This window comes from Lepidochelys kempii, chromosome 6, assembly GCF_965140265.1.
Source record: "Lepidochelys kempii isolate rLepKem1 chromosome 6, rLepKem1.hap2, whole genome shotgun sequence".
NCBI lineage: Eukaryota > Metazoa > Chordata > Testudines > Cheloniidae > Lepidochelys > Lepidochelys kempii.
In genome coordinates, this window is record NC_133261.1 from 47,910,539 (window position 1) to 47,929,496 (window position 18,958).

Consider the following 18,958-nt stretch of genomic DNA (forward strand, 5'->3'; position numbering starts at 1 on the left):
CAATTCAGCCTTTAGACTTCCCTGCCACTGATGTATTTTGCTGCCTCATCTCTGACAAAGCAACTAGTTATAATTTGAGGTTATTTTTGGAGTATCTCTATGTACCCAGCCTTACCCCTCTGAGTGTTCTCCCCATCCTTCTTATAATAAAGGGCACCACCTGGAAGGGCTACTACAGATGATAGAAAAGGAGCTTTGTGAATGAAAAACAAATCTTGTGTCCCATTACGTCTCAGGTGACAGAGTACCAGGAAACAAAAAAGACAAAAGGACAAGAAAAAGAGAAAAAAAACCAATAGTGACATAAATTGGGCCATGAATAAGCTGATACTGAATCAGTGATTTCAACTGAAGACAATAACCAATTAGCTACAATGGGTCTAAGAGCATTCTTGAAAAAACCTCTCTTCTACTTGTCTCGTCAGTGCTTGACCTTGTATTTTGTCTTGAAAACAAATGTAACATACTCTTTGCCTTTGGTGATGTCACATTTAATAGATGCAAGCATTGTCAATATTTTCTTCCCCACAATGTTAAAACCTCTCTGAATAGCATATATATAGTATGCAGCAGGATTAGAGTGCAGATTAGAAGAGTAGCTTTTACTGTTCAAAACTAAAAGGATTTCACAGATGAATATAGAGCCATATTGCCTACAGAGTTCCATGTAATTGCTTTACTTATGACACAGAAATCTAATTCTGCTTCCGTGCAATTTAACAGATTTATGGAAAGCCAGATGTTAGCAATTATGGAAACTGACATTATTCATATTCTCAGTACTACAGACCTGTTTGCACTGAACAAAGCCAACTTAATCTATTATATATATCCAAAAGGGAAGCAGTACCCTGTTTACATATTGCAACTGTTGTTCTCTGCTGAGTGCACATAAAGAGGATGCCCTACTGAGAGATGCCCAGACTAGCAAGCAGGCCATTCATGATAAAAGAACCAATCAAGCAACATATTTTCTGCGGAAATCTCTGATCACTACTCAGTCCATTTTTCTTTCTTAATGCAAATGATGGTTCCCTATTATTTTATTGCATTTATTATTTAAATGTTTTAGTCATTAATCACATATAAAAGGGTTATAAATTGCATCCATTTGATAGCTGAACTTTTAATAGAACTAATTTTCTCAGAACATCCCTGTGGCAGTTTTCTCTTGTTGCTGACTGTGTTTCTGAGCATCTGAATAAACCATCCACATTGCCAATAACTTTAGAAAAAAAATTTACGCTTAATTTGATATTCTCCTTTTTGCACCACTGGACATTAAATTGTGGGGGTTTTGTAAACAGATTAAGGGCCTGATTCCAATCTCAGTTATCTCAATATAGTTATCCCATTATAAATGAGAGCAAATGGAATTATGCAGCTATAAATGAGTAACTGAATACAAAGTAAAAGAATATAGAGAATCAATTTTAAAATATGGAAGAAAATAATCTATATTTTCCACTAAATAATCTTACAAGAGTGGCTTTTCTGGGATAGCCACAGGAAAGTGGACTGAATTCTCCATTCTAACGAATTGGCTCTGCCTTGGATATTGCAGCAAGTTAAAATCATTTTATGATGTCCAAGTGATATTTAGGTCAAATAATTTGTTGAGTGATAATGCTGTAGAAAAGTTAGCCCAATTTACAGACCTAAAGATTACAATATACAACTTCAAGTATGTGAATTTGAAATTAAGTGATAAAAAATGGTATCACAAGTCTCATACACCATCTCCATCATTATCACAAAAATCCTGGATTGACTTAAACTGAGAATATCTGATAAATGCCAAGATATCACCACCCACTTGGTGAAACCAACTGCTATTTTTTCTGTTTTCAGCCATAAAGGTTCTGGGAAGGGGATCAGTTAGAGCTGAGAACTCTGTTAATTACGCATGAGGCATCGCTGTGCAGAAGCTGCTCTTTCCCAGCCGTAGCAGCTCTATGTGGTGGTACCAAAGTAAAAACTTGTTTGTTAATAAAAATAGACAGCGATGACTGAAGAGGCAGGTACTATATACAAAGCAGCAAGCCTGCTTAGCTCCTTTCTGATTAGAACAACACTAGCAGTTACCTTCACTTCTTGGGACAAAGTCATTGAGGGTCCCTAAAGGAAGTGAGATTAATTTAACTCCCATCTGTCTCCTCTGGATGTGTCTAATTCATTTATAGAAAACACGTGAGGCCCAATTTGACATGATTAAGCAGTATCTCACACAGATTTCAAAGGGAGAATGTGTGGAGTAAGTTACTACTCAATATGAGTGAGGGTGGCACAATCACTGCTCCCCTCAACAAATGCACATAACTTCATTGAATGCCATTTGGGGTAGCATGGGAATAGATTCTTCAGTGGCTTGCTTGCTTGCAATTTTTGTTTGAGATGGTACCACAAGGACACAGCCTATGTTAAGGGATGGCAAGAGTACTGCAGAGAACTAATGACCGTCAGAAATGTCACCACCTTCTACTCCAAGTGCAAGCCTCTTTGACCTTGCCTTTTCTAACTTAAACACATAGGAGCATTACTTTTAAAATAAATAAACTCCAACCAAAACAAAACAGCCCACTGTACACATAATTCTCCCTATGGGGACAGGACGAGAGAGAGAATGAACCACGTGTGACAGATGTTAGTCACAGGGTTTCATGAATGTTTCTGAGGATACTATAGTGAGGAGGGCATATTAAGAACACAAATATATATATATAATAGATTAGGGAAGGATTCATTCCTCAAAAAATGCAATTTCTGCCAGCTTCCCTCTTCCTTTAATGCAGATGTAATTTGCCTCAGGTATTACAAAAGTTCCCATGGCCATTGTATTGTGGAAGGATGTGAACACCTAGAAGATAACAAGGTGATAAGTAACAGTCAGCATGGATTTGTCAAGAACAAATCATGTCAAATCAACCTAATAGCTTTCTTTGATAAGGTAACAAGCCTTGTGGATTGAGGGAAGCAGTGGTATATCTTGACTTTAAGATAGCTTTCGATACTGTCTCCTATGACCTTCTCATAAACAAACTAGGGAAATACAACCTAGATGAATTTACAAAAGATGGGTGCATAACTGGTTGGAAAAGCATTCCCAGGGAGTAGTTTTCAGTGGCTCACAGTCAAGATGGAAGGGTGTATGAAGTGAGGTCCCACAGGGATCAGTTCTGGGTCTGGTTCTGTTCAATATCCTCATCATTTAGATAATGGCATAGAGAATACAGTTATAAAGTTTGTGGATGTTACCAAGCTGGGAGAGGTTTCAAGTGCTTTAGAGGATAGAATTAAAATTCAAAAAGATCTGGACAAACTAGAGAAATGATCTGAAGTAAACAGGATGAAATTCAACAAGGACAAATGCAAAGTACTCTACTTAGGAAGGAACAATCAACTGCACTCCTACAAAATAGGAAATGACTGCCTACGAAGGAGTACTACAGAAAGGGATCTGGGGGTCATAGTAGATCACAAGCTAAATGAGAGTCAACAGTGTAACACTGTTGCAAAAAAAAGCAAACATCATTCTGGGCTGTATTAGCAGGAGTGTTGTAAGCAAGACACGAGAAGTAATTCTTCTGCTCTAATCCATGCTTATTGGGCCTCAGCTGGAGTGTTATTTTCAGTTCTGGGTGCCACATTTGAGGAAAGATGTGGACAAATTGGAGAAAATCCAGGGAAGAGCAACAAAAATTATTAAAGGTCTAGAAAACATGTATCTATGAGGGAAGACTGAAAAAATTGGGTTTGTTGAGTCTGGAAAAGAGAAGACCGAGAGGGACATGATAACAGTTTTCAAGTACATAAAAGGTTGTTACAAGGAGGAGGGAGAAAAATGATTCTCCTTAACCTCCGAGGATAGGACAAGAAGCATTGGGCTTAAACTGCAGCAAGGGCGGTTTAGGTTGGACATTCGGAAAATCTTCCTGTCAGGGTAGTTAAGCACGGGAATAAATCGCCTTGGGTGGTTGTAGAATCTCCATCATTGGATATTTTTAAGAGCACATTAGACAAACACTTGTCAGGGATGCTCTAGATCAGTGCTTCTCAAGCTATCTGATGTGAGGGACCAGCAATTTTTTTTCCCAATGTGTGTGCAGACTGGCAGCTGATGACCGGCACTGGTCCGCGGACCATCACTTTGAGTAGCACTGGTCTAGATAATACTTAGTCCAGCCATTAGTGCAGGGGACTGGACTAGATGACCTCTCAAGGTCCCTTCCAGTCCTACGATTCTATGAATATACACACCAACACAAGTTCATTAGCTTGTTTTCATTGAAATACTAAACTGATCCCTTGCCACCAAACTTCAATTTTCAGTTTTTGTATAGCATCTTGCAATGTGTGCATGTGAGTAGCGCAATACAGTACTCTGATATCATGATAAACTGTCGCAGAAAAAAAAACCCTGCTAGAGTGCTAATTTCAAATTCTATAGTCCATTAAGCCATTAAAATATAATCTGATGTGACAAATGTATGCTGGGCTTCCAACAAATGCATGTACAAGTTAAAGGTGATCACTGTTCTGACAAAATTATTTTTCACAAGCAATTTGTTACTTTAGCAAATTGTACTTTATTTTTACTTTACTTTACTACAAATTTTACTTTATTTGCTATTCTTTTAAATCAAAACTAATGGTAGGTGCTTGTGGTTTAAAAGGGAATCATAAAACAGATCCATTTTTACTCAGAAAAACTTTTATCACTTCTATCCAAAAAGGCCTAACAGCCTATTAAAAGAACAGTGTCAAGTATGTTAGGTTCAAAATGTAGGTTTTGCTTTAAAAATTCCTTATACAAATCCAGATATGACTAAAAGTGCTGACTTAAAAATCAATCTAAGGGCAGGGATTTTTTTAGTGCATGAGAACAAACCAGAAAAAGTAATGGTGAACAGAAAGTATGCATGACATCCATAAAGGAAATAAACAGAATAACTGTTTGAAAAGTACGGCAGATTTTTAAAATTCTTTCAGTCTTTCAATCAAAGGTCTTACTGCACCAGAAGTAAAAACATTTTAAAAATGTATGGGGTCTTATTCACAGGTGAGCCGTGGCTCCTTATCATCAGTCTGGTGGTACAGCTATAAACCCAGGTTGATTGCCCCTCCCTCCATCAAGTCCTCCCACATAGGGGAATTCTCCAGTTTCTCAAGCCACTATATATGGGCAATCCCAAGGAAAAGGGATGTGGATGGGGCAACCCTAAGTCCTGGCAATCTCCAGTTTCTGGAACAAACCCTGGCCATTGGCAGTCAGTGCAAAATACAATAGCTTGAGGTTGCTCTACTTTACCCTGCGGGACTTGCTCAACTAGCTAGCATGATGGTGTCATGCTGGCTTATAGCCATGTTTGCTTCGCAAAACTTGGCCAGAGTACAGAATCTACTCTGTGAATTTTGTCGTGGCAGTGTCCCTTTAAGGATTTTTGAAATAGATACATGTAAGATACAAAACTTGCCTAACAAAACATGTCTGTTTCAGTTCTTCTTGTGAAAAGTGCCATCAAGTTCAAATGGGATTTAAATCATGAGTTCCACCCAACCCTCAAGCAGGTTTTCCTTAGCTATTCTATATTCTACTAAGAAATTCCTATAGTAAGGTGATTGATTATTCAGGAGTCAGGTAGCTGGTGCTAAATATACTGTAATGCCAAGGCACTTCAGTTAGTGAAAAAGAAAATAGACAAATGAAGCTTGCTTCTGAGATTTTATGGAGGTTAAGTGACAATCTTGTGATAGCATCAGGAGTACTGGGGCATAAGTTAGCCCCAGTGAATGAGTGAGAGGTTGTCTCTTGATGTTTATGAAGTGAGCTGTAGTTATTCATAGTTTACCTGCAGCAGATATGGACTCCAATATTACAAGCATGAATAAATTAAGTGGGTACAATAGATGAGAGCAATGACAATACAGTAAGTTCTAAAGGTTTTTCTTGGATATCTCTTTGGCTTATTGTTTTTGTATCTGGTTCAAACCCACGCATCTAACAGTACAGAAGTAACAGAAGAGCAATTCAGTACGTGGGAGGATTTTCAAAAGAAATCTCTTTTGCAGAGAAAGCTTTCTTTCTTCTTTTGTTTTCAAATCTACACACTGGCTAAGAGACAATGCTGCAGCATGTTATACATTAGAGCTACATTAATCAAATTTCAAAAACTCTGGATTTGAAGCATTCTTGCACACAGAATATGTGAAATTCTGACAAACATGATTTGAGATTTCTCTCAGAGTTGGAAAGCTGGTGATTCTTCCTGTTCCCTAGATGGTCTCCCTCATTTTAACACAAACCAGCCTATCGCTACAACAAGACCTGGGTCACACACTCCTTTAAGATTAAAATGACGGAATCCTGCAGTGTTCTGGTGTGGTGAGTTGGTACATTGGGCTTTCCTAGGAGGTTGCAATTTATTCTGCTCAAACATGCTACAGGGATTGGGTTGCTTCCAATGCTTGCAAAACTAATTGCAAGAGTGAGGCTCTGAACCACTTCAGAAAGTGTGTTTCAGGCTTTGAGCAGCCTTGCACGGGTGAGCAGCATTTTACGTACAGAGAATTGGGTAAAGACTAATCTGTATGGACCGGACGAATATCTTTTTATCTGTCTCCACTAGATAGGTGTGTGTGACCTGACAGGCATATGTTTCATTTAGTATAAAATCACCAGGACACAGTGTTGTCCTTGCTTCACGTTTCCTTGTTTTGGTGGTGTAACAACAGAGGTTGCCATTAAGAAGTCAACATTTACATACACTTGTCAGACAGCAGCATCTGATAGGTACTTAGAATAGGGAAATAGTGAAAGATCTCAAATACTTTTGTGTGGTAACCACTAAATGGCAAAATACACACAATATATCACAAGAACATTCTTAACTCTCTGAATGGCCTTTCCATTAGTAAATAACAGAAAGTAGAAGGTTTCCTACTTGTATAACTGCTGGATTTTTGATTGGGGAAAAATACCAGCCCATCTGCTTTGATTTCAACAATGAACTCTGAAAACAACACACAAAAGCAGTCATCATTTGCCCTGAACATGGTATTGTAAAAGGCATATAATATCATGCACATGCTGGAATTGGAATTAAAATAAACTCTGTAATTCTGAGCTCCTTGCCATTTTAACCATTTTGTTAAAGTGACATCGTTTGTGAGAATATCAGGATGGAAACATATTCCATTTTAATACTGGCTTGGGTTGAACTCTTAAGCTACCCTGTAAAATCCAAACATAGCAGAAATTATGTATTTCTTCTGTGTTTGTGGATCTGAAGACAGAGAACCCATTCAAGAGATGGCTCAGCTCCATGGCCATCTGTCTACTACCATGAGGGAGAGGAGAGCAGAATAGAGAGCCCACACAGAGCAGATCCATAACTGCAAATCCCCAAAAGGAGGTTTAGGTAGCAACAAGCAATCTCCACTACCTCCCAATGTTTAGCACTGGCTGTGTGACTGTGCACCAGCTAGTGTCTGTTGGGGCTGAGGAATCCTTCATTCTGCACTGTGAATTTTGAGTGAACTTTACTAAAGAAAAATTCTTGGGCTATGCACGGTTCTCCAGGATTTGGCCCTCTGTGATGCAACACTGTTTATGCAACAGACTATTATTACCATTGATGTAATAGGCATCACAGAAACTTGTTGGAATGATGATAATCAATGGGACACAGAAATACTGGGGTAAAAAATATATAGGACTGATAGAGTAGGTCACACTGATGAAGGAGTGGCACTATAGGTAAAAGAAAGTATAGTGTCAAATATAGTAAAAATCTTAAATGAATCAAACAGTACTATAAGATCTTTATGGATAGAAATTCCATGCTTGAATAATAAGAGTATAGCAATAGGAATATACAACCGATCACCTGACCGTGATGGTGACTGTGAAATACTCAGGGAGATTAGAGATACTTAAAAAACCCAGAAAACCCAATAACAATGGCGGATTTCAATGGGTACATGTTCAATGGGTACATGTCACATCAGGATGGGATGCAGATATAAAATTTCTAGACATCAGTAATGACTGCTTCATGGAACAGCTAGTCCTGGAACTCACAATAGGAGAAGCAATATTGATTTAGTCCTAAATGGAGCAAGGATCTGCTCCAATATTCACCAAGAGATTAATAAAGCTGAACTGGTTGGGAATAGTGACCGTAATTAAATTTAACATCCTTGTAGGGTGGAAAATACAAAAGAAAGTCACCAGAGTAGAAGTTAATTTCAAAAAGGGAAACTACACAATAAATGTGGAAGCTAGTTAAAAGGAACAGTCATGAGAAGTGCCTACGTGCTGCATCAGAATGATTTTAAAACACCATAATAGAGGCTCAAACTAACTGTATTCTCCAAATAAAAACAAAACAATAAGAAGAGCAAAAAAATGCCAAGATGGCTGAACCACCACATAAAAGAGGCCGTTAGTGGCAAAAGGCATCCTTTAAAAATTTGAAGTCAAATCCTAGTGAGGAAAATAGAAAGGAGCATAAACTGTCAAGAAAAGTATAATTAGGCCAAAAAAGAATTTGAACAGCAACTAGCAAAAGATACAAAAATTAACAGCAGGAAATAGTTAAGTACATGAGAAGCAGGAAGTCTGCAAATCAATCAGTTGGGCCATTAGATGATAAAAGCGCTATAGGAGCACTCAAGGAAGACAAGGCCACTGGGGAGATGCTAAATCAATTCTTTGCATCAGTCTTCACTGCAGGGACTGTAAGGGAGGTTCCCACACCTGATACAATTATTTTTAGGTGGCAAATCTGAGGAACTGTCCCAGACTGACGTGTTGATAGAGGTGAGTTTGGAACATACTGATAAATTAAACAGTAATAAGATAGTAGTACCAGACGATACCAACACAAGAATTCTGGAGGAACTCGGATATGAAATTGTAGCACTACTAACTGTGGTATGTAACTTATTGCTTAAATCAGCCCCTGTATCAGATGACTAAAGGATAGCTAATGTAATGCAGATTTTTTTAAAAAAGATTACAAAGGTGTTCCTGGTAATTACAGGCAGGTAAGCCTAACTTCAGAACAAGACAAATTGGTTGAAACTATAGTTTCAAGAACAGAGTTATCACACACAGAGATGAACAAGATATTCTGGGAAAGAGTAAATGTAGCTTTTGTAATGGGAAACTATGCCTCACCAATCTATTAGAATTCTTTGAAGGGGTCAACAAACACGTGGACAGGGGTGATACCATGGATATAGCATACCTGGACTTTCAGAAAGCTTTTGACAATGTCCCACATCAAAGGCTCTTAAGTGAAATAATCAGATATGGGATAAGAGGGAAGGTTCTCTCATGGATCAGTAATTAGTTAAAACTCAGGAAACAAAGGTTAGGAATAAATGGCCAGTTTTTAAACTACAGAGCGGTAAATAGCGAGGTCCCCAAAGATCTGCATGGAGACCTGTGATGCTCAATATATGCATAAATTATCTGAAAAAGGGGGTGAACAATGAGGTGGCAAACTTTGCAGATGATACGTTACTCAAGATAGTTAAGTCCAAAGCTGACTGTGAAGAACCAAAGAGGAATCTCACAAATCTTGTTGACTGGAAAAGAAAATGACAGATGAAATTCAGTTCTCATAAATGCAAAGTAATGCACATTGGAAAACATAATCCCGACTATACATATAAAATGGTGGGGTCTAAATTAGCTGTTACCACTCAAGAAAGATCTTGGAGCCATCGTGGATAGTTTTCTGAAAACATCTGCTCAGTGTGCAGTGGCAATCAAAAAAGCTAACAATGTTAGAAACCATTAGAAAAAGGATAGATAATAAGACACAAAATATCATAATGCCACTATATAAATCCATGTAATGCTCACTTCTTCAATACTTCATTCAGTTTTGGTTGCCCCATCTCAAAAAAGATTAGAAATGGAAAAAGTACAGAGAAGGGCAAAAAAAAAATGATTATGGGTATGGAACAGCTTCCATATGTGGAGAGATTAAAAAGATTGGGACTGCTCAATTTAGAAAAGAGATGACTAAAGGGGGATTATGATAGAAGTCTATAAAATCATGAATGGTGGGGAAAAAGTGAATAGGGAGTTTTTATTTACCCCTTCACATAACACAAGAACTAGGAGTCATCTGATGAAATTAACAGGCAGCAGGTTTAAAACAAACATAAGGAAGTACTTCTTCACACAACGCACAATTAACCTGTGGAACTTGTTGCCAACGGATGTTGCGGAAGCCAAAAATATACCTGGGTTCAAAAAAGAATGAGATAAATTCATGAAGGATAGGTTCATCAATGACTATTAGTTAAGATGATCAGGGACGCAATCTCATGCAATGGTTGTCCCTCAATCTCTGACTGCCAGAAGCTGGGACTTGACATTAGGGGATGGATTACTCAATAATTTCCTCATTCTGTTCATTCCCAATGATCTGATACTTGCCACTGTTGGAAAACAGGATACTGAGCTAGACAGACCTTGAATCTGGCTCAGTATGGCCATTCTTAGATTCTTATGTTCTTAGACTAATCACAAAATATAGAGACATTGGGCTAAATTCATCCCTGGAGTAACTCCATTATGATTTTGGCCCACAATTTCTCATGCACATGGGACTGTAAAACAAAGACAGTTGCTAGGCAGATGAAACCTCTCTCACCTAGAATAAAAAGCTCAATGACTCTGGCCTTGACTCTACATAATTTATCATGGAAATAATCTTTATAAAGTGGTTCAGATCAGTGTTCAGGTAACATGGCTTTAGTTTATTCTTCCTCTGGAATGTGCTTGTAACATCCATGTTTCATTCACAGTATAATCATATTTTTAAAAAGAACTTAACAGTTTAATCTTTAAATGACCTATGGAATAGCAGAATTCTCTGTTTAATTTCTAACTGTTAAACCAGTATAAAAGATTATCAGATACTGGTTTGCTCTCTTTGGCACTGGTGCTCAGCAGCAGATGGCTCAGAAAAGCTATTTAATTAAAAAAATCCCATCAATTTCACATTCCATTTACTGCTTACACACAGCGAGAAAAATGTCTCACCTCGTGAACTTCCAACACACAGTGCAGGTCAAAACGAGGGCAGTTTGCTTTGAAGAAAGCACAATGCTCTTCAATCTTCAAAGTATATCATGGAATGTAACATTTTGGGCTCAGTTCTGCCCTTACTACATGAGCACAATCCCATCAACTACAACTCGGACTACTGACTTTAGCAGGTGATACACCCATCTATAAAAGAGGAAAATTGGGCAATTCAAAATTGTGACAACACTGGGCTAAATACATTCTTGGTGTAGACAGTGGAATTACATCATGGTTTGATCCAAGGCCTTTATTACATTTGTTAGCAGTGCTTACACATACATTATATCATTGTTATAGAATTATATAGACAGGTTTAAAAATTCTGTAAAGAAGTTGTAATTCTCTATTAAATCTATCAGACTTTTCCATAAAGGCAGAACTTTTAAAATGAATATTACTTTAGCACCTTCAAATTTAACATTTATCTGTGGAATCTGGATTGATTCTGATTTAATGTACACAATGAGGAGAAACTGAACTGAAATCACTGATGTTCCACAGGCGTAAAGTGCAGGACAAGGGCCTAAACCTGCTCCCATTGGAAGTCAAGGGCAAACTCCCACGGATGTCAATGGTGCTGAATTAGGCCAGAGATCAGACCAAAAACTAGCATCTTTTCCATTGAATCAGAGAGGAAACATACAGAATCTACATCATTTTGAAAGAACACAGTCCACATATACAGCCAAGCCAGAGTCCTGGGGCTCCCAGGAGGAAAGGAGATGCAGAGTTTGCTCATCATGCATATTGCCTTATGTGGACCTTCCACCAGTATGAAAGATGTGAGCAAATCTCTGGGGGAGAGACAATGAGTGTAACTGGGAACTTGGGGTGGCTACACAGGAAAGTGAGTGGGTGCTGAAACTGAACATCAAGGGGTTGAAGAGCCTGATGGGATCCAAGGGTAGAAATCAGAATGAGAGATAGATTGAAAGCTGAAGGCACTGTAGGGGTATGCAGAGCGGAGATGATTTGGAACCTGGGCATACAGAAGCTGAACTTGGGAGCAGGGCCTCAGGTGTTTATTGGGTGTGAGATTTGTCGTGGAGAAATCACTACAAGGAACTATAAAAACTTACATTGTAGATTTCCCTAAGAACACAGTATTCAGAAGAATGCAGCATAGCAGCTGGGGTATGTATTGCTGTCCTTGCCTCCCTGTACCTTAGCCAAGGTCTCGTCAACACACACTCATATGGGGAGGCAGTGAAAAATCATATCTAGGGCTCTGGAAGGGAAGTAACATGGTGACAGAAGAGATATATCCTGCTCAATATCTTCTCTGTGGTGTTCCTACTGCTTGGCACCTTTACATGCAGTGTCTTGTGCCTCAGAAGTAAAGTGACCAAACCAAGGTTACACATAGCATATAAAAGTGGCAGATCCAGGACTTTATCCCTGGCATCTTTACTCCTGGTCCCCACTTTCAGGACTAGATTGCAGAGCCTAACAATAGAGTGGGATTCCTACACACTTTCTAAAATGCCTTCAATCCATCCTTATGACCTTGTCCTCCAAATACAGTATGTACAGCATAGAAAGGATTTGAGGCTATTTGAATAGCCCTAAAAAGAAAACAAGATAAAAACAAATGATAATACACAATGAATAACACTGACTTATGATTAAATGTGTTCCCAAATCTTTGTGCTGAAATCTGAAAGTGATGGTTCATATTCTGTAGCCTGTCACACTTGCAAAACAACCTACAAGGGGCATTGTTTTTCTACTTATGGTGATAAATGGCTAAGGAAAGTAAGTCATGTGTTTGTCCATATTCCATATAACCATTCAGAAATGTGATGGTTCAGATCTCTTTTATCAATGTCTACACTGTATTACTAAGGACACTGATGAGCTTAACAAATGGTTAGTTACATCCTAATTTTTGCCTTAAATAGAGTAACCATTCAGGACATGCTGTCTCAAATAGTCAGTGTACGACACCATGCAGAAGGAAAAAAAGTTCTATGCTGATCATTGCTTACCAATACAGGATTCCCCGGAAAGTGAGTAGGTTCCATTGTCATGGAAACCGCTTCTGCACTCACAGTGGTACCACCCTGGGAGGTTAACACAGCGTGAATGGTTGTGACACTCAATGATCCCCTCTGCACATTCATCAATATCTGCCTCAGAGAAAAACACAAGCCAGCCAGGAAATTAATTTCCTTTGACACCAACATTTTAGGTTTTTTTTAAGTCTTCCTTTAAAATATGGATTGTATTTTGTTATGGTTTCAAACACACAGTTGGTTCAATAGCAGCAAAAACAACAACAATAAGTAGGACATCTGACACATAAAAAGTAAAATTTTACTATAATATGTAAATAGCTGTTTTTATTCAGAGGTAAGGAACTATTTTTTCCATGTACATAAAACATTCTGAGAAAGATTCTCAACTGAGAATTTGGCCCCATATCTTTTTTCTGAGAATCCAAGTATCATTGTAGAATGAAAGATTAATTATCTAAAACAAAATATGAGATCATTCTTGCTGCTGGTGGTGTTTTAAAGTGCTGTACAAGTGGTGTACAATTATGATCCTAAGAGCCCTACTCAACCACCATTACATGAATTATTATTTAACTACAAAAGTAGTCCTACTGGGTATGATCTCAATTCCACTAGGTCTGCTTTGCACTAGACCTCCAGAGCAGTGCAAACTTAAAATCATTGGATCAATCCCTCTGATGATTCTCTTGGCATAGGGGAAATTCTCTGTTGGTGTAGGGCTGCTGTAGCAACCCCCATGATGCCTCTCCTAACCCCAAATATAGGCAGTATGGACGGGCAAAAAGAATCATGGCTGGGAAGCCTCTGTGACTGGCTGATCCATGGCACTACTTTAACTTTCCCTGAGAACCAGACTGGGCCACTAGCCCACCCAAGGACTGAGGAAGGCTCTCTGGGCCCTAGAGTTTGGATGGACTAGACAGTCTGATGCAGTGTGAGCAAAGATGATAGAAATGGTCCCAAATCAATAATAATAATAATAATAATAATATGCCTAATCTCCAAACTGGGAATCCCAGTACAGTCTGCAAAAGATGACAAATTTTCAGGAACTGGATTTTTGTTCTAGAATTAATACTTGGTCACTATACAGGACTTTATATGTTCAACATACTTTACAAAAATTAACTAACACCTTGCTGTAATTACAATTTTCACACTGTTTCTGTGATGAAAGTTAATACATTTTAATAGAATGTGACAGAAAGAAAAGGCAATCATATGTTTCAACTGCAATTATAAGATCCTCTGGAAAAAAGTGAACAAATGGCCATATACCTGTAATTTTGTAGCAGTGGAAATATACAGAAAGTTTGATTCCCTGTAGAGTTCCAGTAAACATGTGTTGCTTTTACTAAGGATTTTTCTAAACCTTCTTTAACATCATAATCTGTAATAACCTTGGCTGATTAGTGCTGGCACCTGGCTGTTCTCCTTTGAGCATTTATGCAGTATATTTTGGAGGGTTGTAATTAAAATTAGCAAATTAATTTTATGTTAACCTTCCAGTAATTAAGAAGCTGTTATATTTTCATGATGTTCATAAAAAATGGTTTATTCTTCTATTTAGCCGGAACAATTTTAAAAAAATCTTGGACAGTTTTCAGCACCACTGCAGGGGATCTGACCAATTATAAATGAATGTCTTTTCCTCAACAAGGATGAGCTCCTTTCATCCACTGAGAATTATACCTAGCTAGTCAACAACATATAAAACAAGAATAAAAGCTTGTATCACAAACACAATGGAAATCTGCAGACTTTGGCCTCAATTCTGCATTGAGCATGGGTGCAGGGCTCTCGCCCCTGGATCTTCATGCAAGACCGGGATCTTATTGAGCAATCTGAGTCTGATTCTTATCTTCATTTACAAATATTATACACCAGTGTGGCTCCACTGACTTCAGTGAAATGTATTCTGATATAGACCAGTATAGATCAGAATCAAGTATTTTCCAAATTCAACTATATTTATTATTTTGTATAAACAGAGCACCACAAAAGGACAGACCCATCTTTCTTTTGTTTAATAATAGTATTTATTCTTCCTTAAATCGAACTGAGGAATCTAAACAAAGCCCCCTTTTCACTTTTGTGTTCATACTCTGCTTAAAAGTGAAGCAATGTAATTTTCTACAGCTCTGGCATACAACTACCATTTATTTCTAGCATTCTTCAACCTCTGTCTAATAATAAAGTCAGCTTGTTTACTCTTTAAACTCTGTTGCTGCTGCCACCCCTCTGTACTTTATATTTTGTGGAAGCTAATTGTAGCCTAAAAACAATGTACAAATCTAACTGTCCATCAATGATGAGCGCTGCTTGAAAATTCAGACACTTTCAATTCATTATAGCAAATGGAATGTATAACCATGATCTTTTCACATGTCATGGCTGATGGAACAAGTTTAATCCTATTTGGTGAGTGCATGACTTTGCTACTGCAGGTTATTTGCAAATGAATCCTTCTTCTTGCTTCTTTTTCTTCCCTTGTATTGAATCCAAGAGCACTCTGATCTAAAAATTGTTTCCTTGGGCCAGTCCTTTACTTGACCTCCCTCCCTTCAATTCTACTGTTTTTAATTTATGAAATCAATAGAGTTTTCCTAAAGTTTATCTCCAAAGCAGAGTCCCTTTGAAAGAATGTTGATTTAGGTTTATGGTACAGGATGCTAATTAGTAGATTACCTTTTAGAGAGCTCTGCTGCTTAGAGACCAAAGCTGAGCATTTGCTCCTATTTGAAGAATGGAGAAGAGAGTCCGAATGTGAGGCTATGTAGATTATGTTGGGAATGTAAAATAATATAACTGATAATTTCTTGACTAGATTACTTCCTTAACCTAACACCATCATCTTTGTCTGTAGCTTCCTACAGCAATAGAGAAAAGGGTTAGACTATGAAATTTTGATAAACATCTGGAGTGCTGTATGCAAGGCAAAGGGGGGAAAAAAGCTGCCTATTTGTCTAATGTATTACAGTTGGTTAGCCTCCACACTTACACAAACGTCCACAAAGGCTAAAGAAAAAAAGAAAAGGCCCTTCAGCTGATTCTATTATCCTTTACCCTATTTTAGCAAGTCATACATGGACAATATTTATGAATTTGTTCTGTAAATACTGAGTGATTGAAGAACAAAGAGGCATTTGTAAATTGGGATGTTTTAAAGTATGTAAATCATATAATGGAGGGAGCAACCCCACACTGTCAGAGGCATTGGCTAGATGACCTAGTTGGATCTTTTCCATCTCATCGTGCTATGGTTCTTGGAAGCACTTTTATGTGGAGTATTTGTATATAAGAAGATTTTGCAACTAATGGCTGGCTAAGAAGATTGATATTCTAGGTTTGCCACTGGCCCCATCAGGTAAGCCACTTCACCCTTCTCTGTTTCTGTTTTCCCATCTTTATACACTCACTTCCCTACATTAAGCCCTCTCAGATCACTGGATCAAAGATGCCATATTTAAGAATACAGTATTTATATGCATATGGTACACATATATCAGTGCCAGATTTTTCATTACCGTATATGCTTTAATTGCCTACAAAGCTATAGCGTGTGTATTATACATAGATTTTCAGACAAAAAAATGTGTTAAATGGAAGTAAAGGGAGGAAAATATATACAGCAATTTAAGAATAAAAACAGTACAACAAAATTGTATTGATTCCCCAAACAAATACAAAACTGTTCTGGGACTATGCCCTAATGCAGATGTCAGGAAATGACTGCTGGAACTGTGCAGTCACAGGTCCACGTGCGCTGCTCCTCTCCTACCTCACCCCGAAGCAATATTCCACATTCTCTGTATGTTAAGGGCATGGATCTCTGGGGTCCTTTCACTCCCTGCTCAGGAGAAGCACAAAAATTCCACTACATTAATGCCCTCTGCAAGCGTTTATGGGGGTGGGGAGTGGGAAGAGGGGAAGGAGATAGTAGGATGCCCCCTTAAATGTATAGCTTAATACTGTAAAAGCTGTTTTATCCAGCATGTTGGGGGAATGGGGGTGCTGGTAAGTGAAAAATTCTGGATAACTAAGAGGGAGGAAGTTTGCGTGCAGGAGCGGGTGTGAGGCTGGGGGTTGCAATGTGGGAGGGGGTGTGGGGGGCGTGGGCTCTGGGAGGGAGTTTGGGTGCGGGACAGCACTTGGGTCAGCAGGTTGGGGCGTGGGGTGCCGGATCCAAGGGATGCTCACCTTGGGTGGCTCCCGACAAGCGGCGACCTGTCCCGGTTGCTTCTAGATGGAGACATGGCAGGTGGCTCTGCCCCCATCTCGCCCAGAGCACTAGCTAAGCAGCTCCCACTGTCTGGGAACCACGGCCAATGGAAGCTGCAGAGGCGGTGCCTGTGGGTGGACGCAGTGTGCAGAGCTCCTGCCGTGCCACCTCCTCCTCCAACACCCAAACTCCCTCCCAGAGTCTTCACTCCACACCCCTTCCCACGCCCCAACCCCCATCTGGTCCCACACCAACCGGACTATATACCAGAATTTCAATGGAGATCAGAAATGACGGTTTACAGAGCTTTCCAGTTGGTGAAGTGCTAGATAAAAGAGCTTTTACAGTATATTCATCTTTATGAGGCTAATCCAAAACCCACTGAAAGCAATGGAAAAACTCCCACTGACTCATTGACTTTTAGGACTTTGGATCAAGCACTACATTTTTAAATATATAGTCTAAAACAAATAGTGTGCATGCGCAACCCAGCCAAATAAATGTTCTTGTGGGAATCTCAACTTCTATATATTATGAATGTGGGACTGTCAGTTGTGTGGAACATTCTGTCTGCATTAATGTATTTTTTACATTTTCTGTTTAACTCTAATTTAACAAGGGGCATGGCAGCTCTCCTCCCTTCCCCCTCCCCCGGTGCCCTTCTCCTCCCAACCTTTTTTCAGTTTAAGCCCTGCTCCCAATGCCCATCTGGACAGAGTTACTGTGCAGCAGGTTCTAACGCATGCTTTTATCCCACTTGGTTATTTCACTACCATTAGCATAGGATTGTTAATGGATCTGACAACACCCCATTATGGTGACTTTGCAGAAGGTACGAAGTCACGCATTTTTCCATTGTACAACAGGGACACCAGTTGGTTTTGAATAAGCTCTTGCAGGTTGCTAATCCTGTCCTTTGAGGACAGGTCTGTAGTTTTTACTTTTACCATTCCAGCTTCCTGCATTATTCATAGGGATATTTATGCAGACATGATAAATAGGATAATTTACCTCAAAATAAAACACAATGGTTTCAGAACCTGATGAAAATGGAGAATTAAAATAAGTCAATCTTCTAAAATGCTTCACCATATTTCTGTTATTATGTGATTATACTCTTATGTTGTTTTTACCAGAGGCTCCACACAAAATGAGACAGAAGAGTTTTTAAAATAAAAGCCTTTGTTCATCAAATTTCTAGAGTATTGCTGTTCATGTAAAAAAAAAAAACAACACTAAATCCTTTTCTTTAGCTCTTTATTGAATAGGAGACTTGGTAAAAAAAATTAAGGTATTTTCCAATTAATACATCATCACAAAGGTCTCGGACATCCTAAACTGAAATCACATGCTTTGATTGTTAAATATACTAATTCCAGGAGAGTACCATAGCTGTATGTTCCAAAGGAACATCACTCTAAAGAGTCTCTTCATCATAAAATCGCCTAACGACCACCCATCTGGACAAGTGAGGGATGAATCCTATCTCCCTCCATTTTCATAAAATTACGAGAGGGAAAACTGAATGTGGATGAGAGCTTTATGCAAATGTCATTCCCCCCACACCTCAGAGGAGACATGCACCCACTTCAAGAGGCCCTCCATGCT

The 18,958-nt window shown here is 38.7% G+C and overlaps 1 protein-coding gene across 6 annotated transcripts in view; it reads right to left on the bottom strand.

Annotated features, from left to right (window-relative positions):
- Nucleotides 1-18,958, bottom strand: part of NELL1 (neural EGFL like 1) — a 430,169-nt gene that overhangs the window by 22,621 nt on the left and 388,590 nt on the right. For 4 of the 6 annotated variants that reach the window (XM_073347838.1, XM_073347837.1, XM_073347840.1 and 1 more), the window contains one exon: nucleotides 13,099-13,239. The exons of the other annotated variants lie outside the window; for them this stretch is intronic. In XM_073347838.1, the coding sequence (XP_073203939.1) occupies nucleotides 13,099-13,239 (141 nt within the window). The remainder of the gene's footprint in view (nucleotides 1-13,098; nucleotides 13,240-18,958) is intronic. 6 annotated transcript variants of the gene reach the window in all.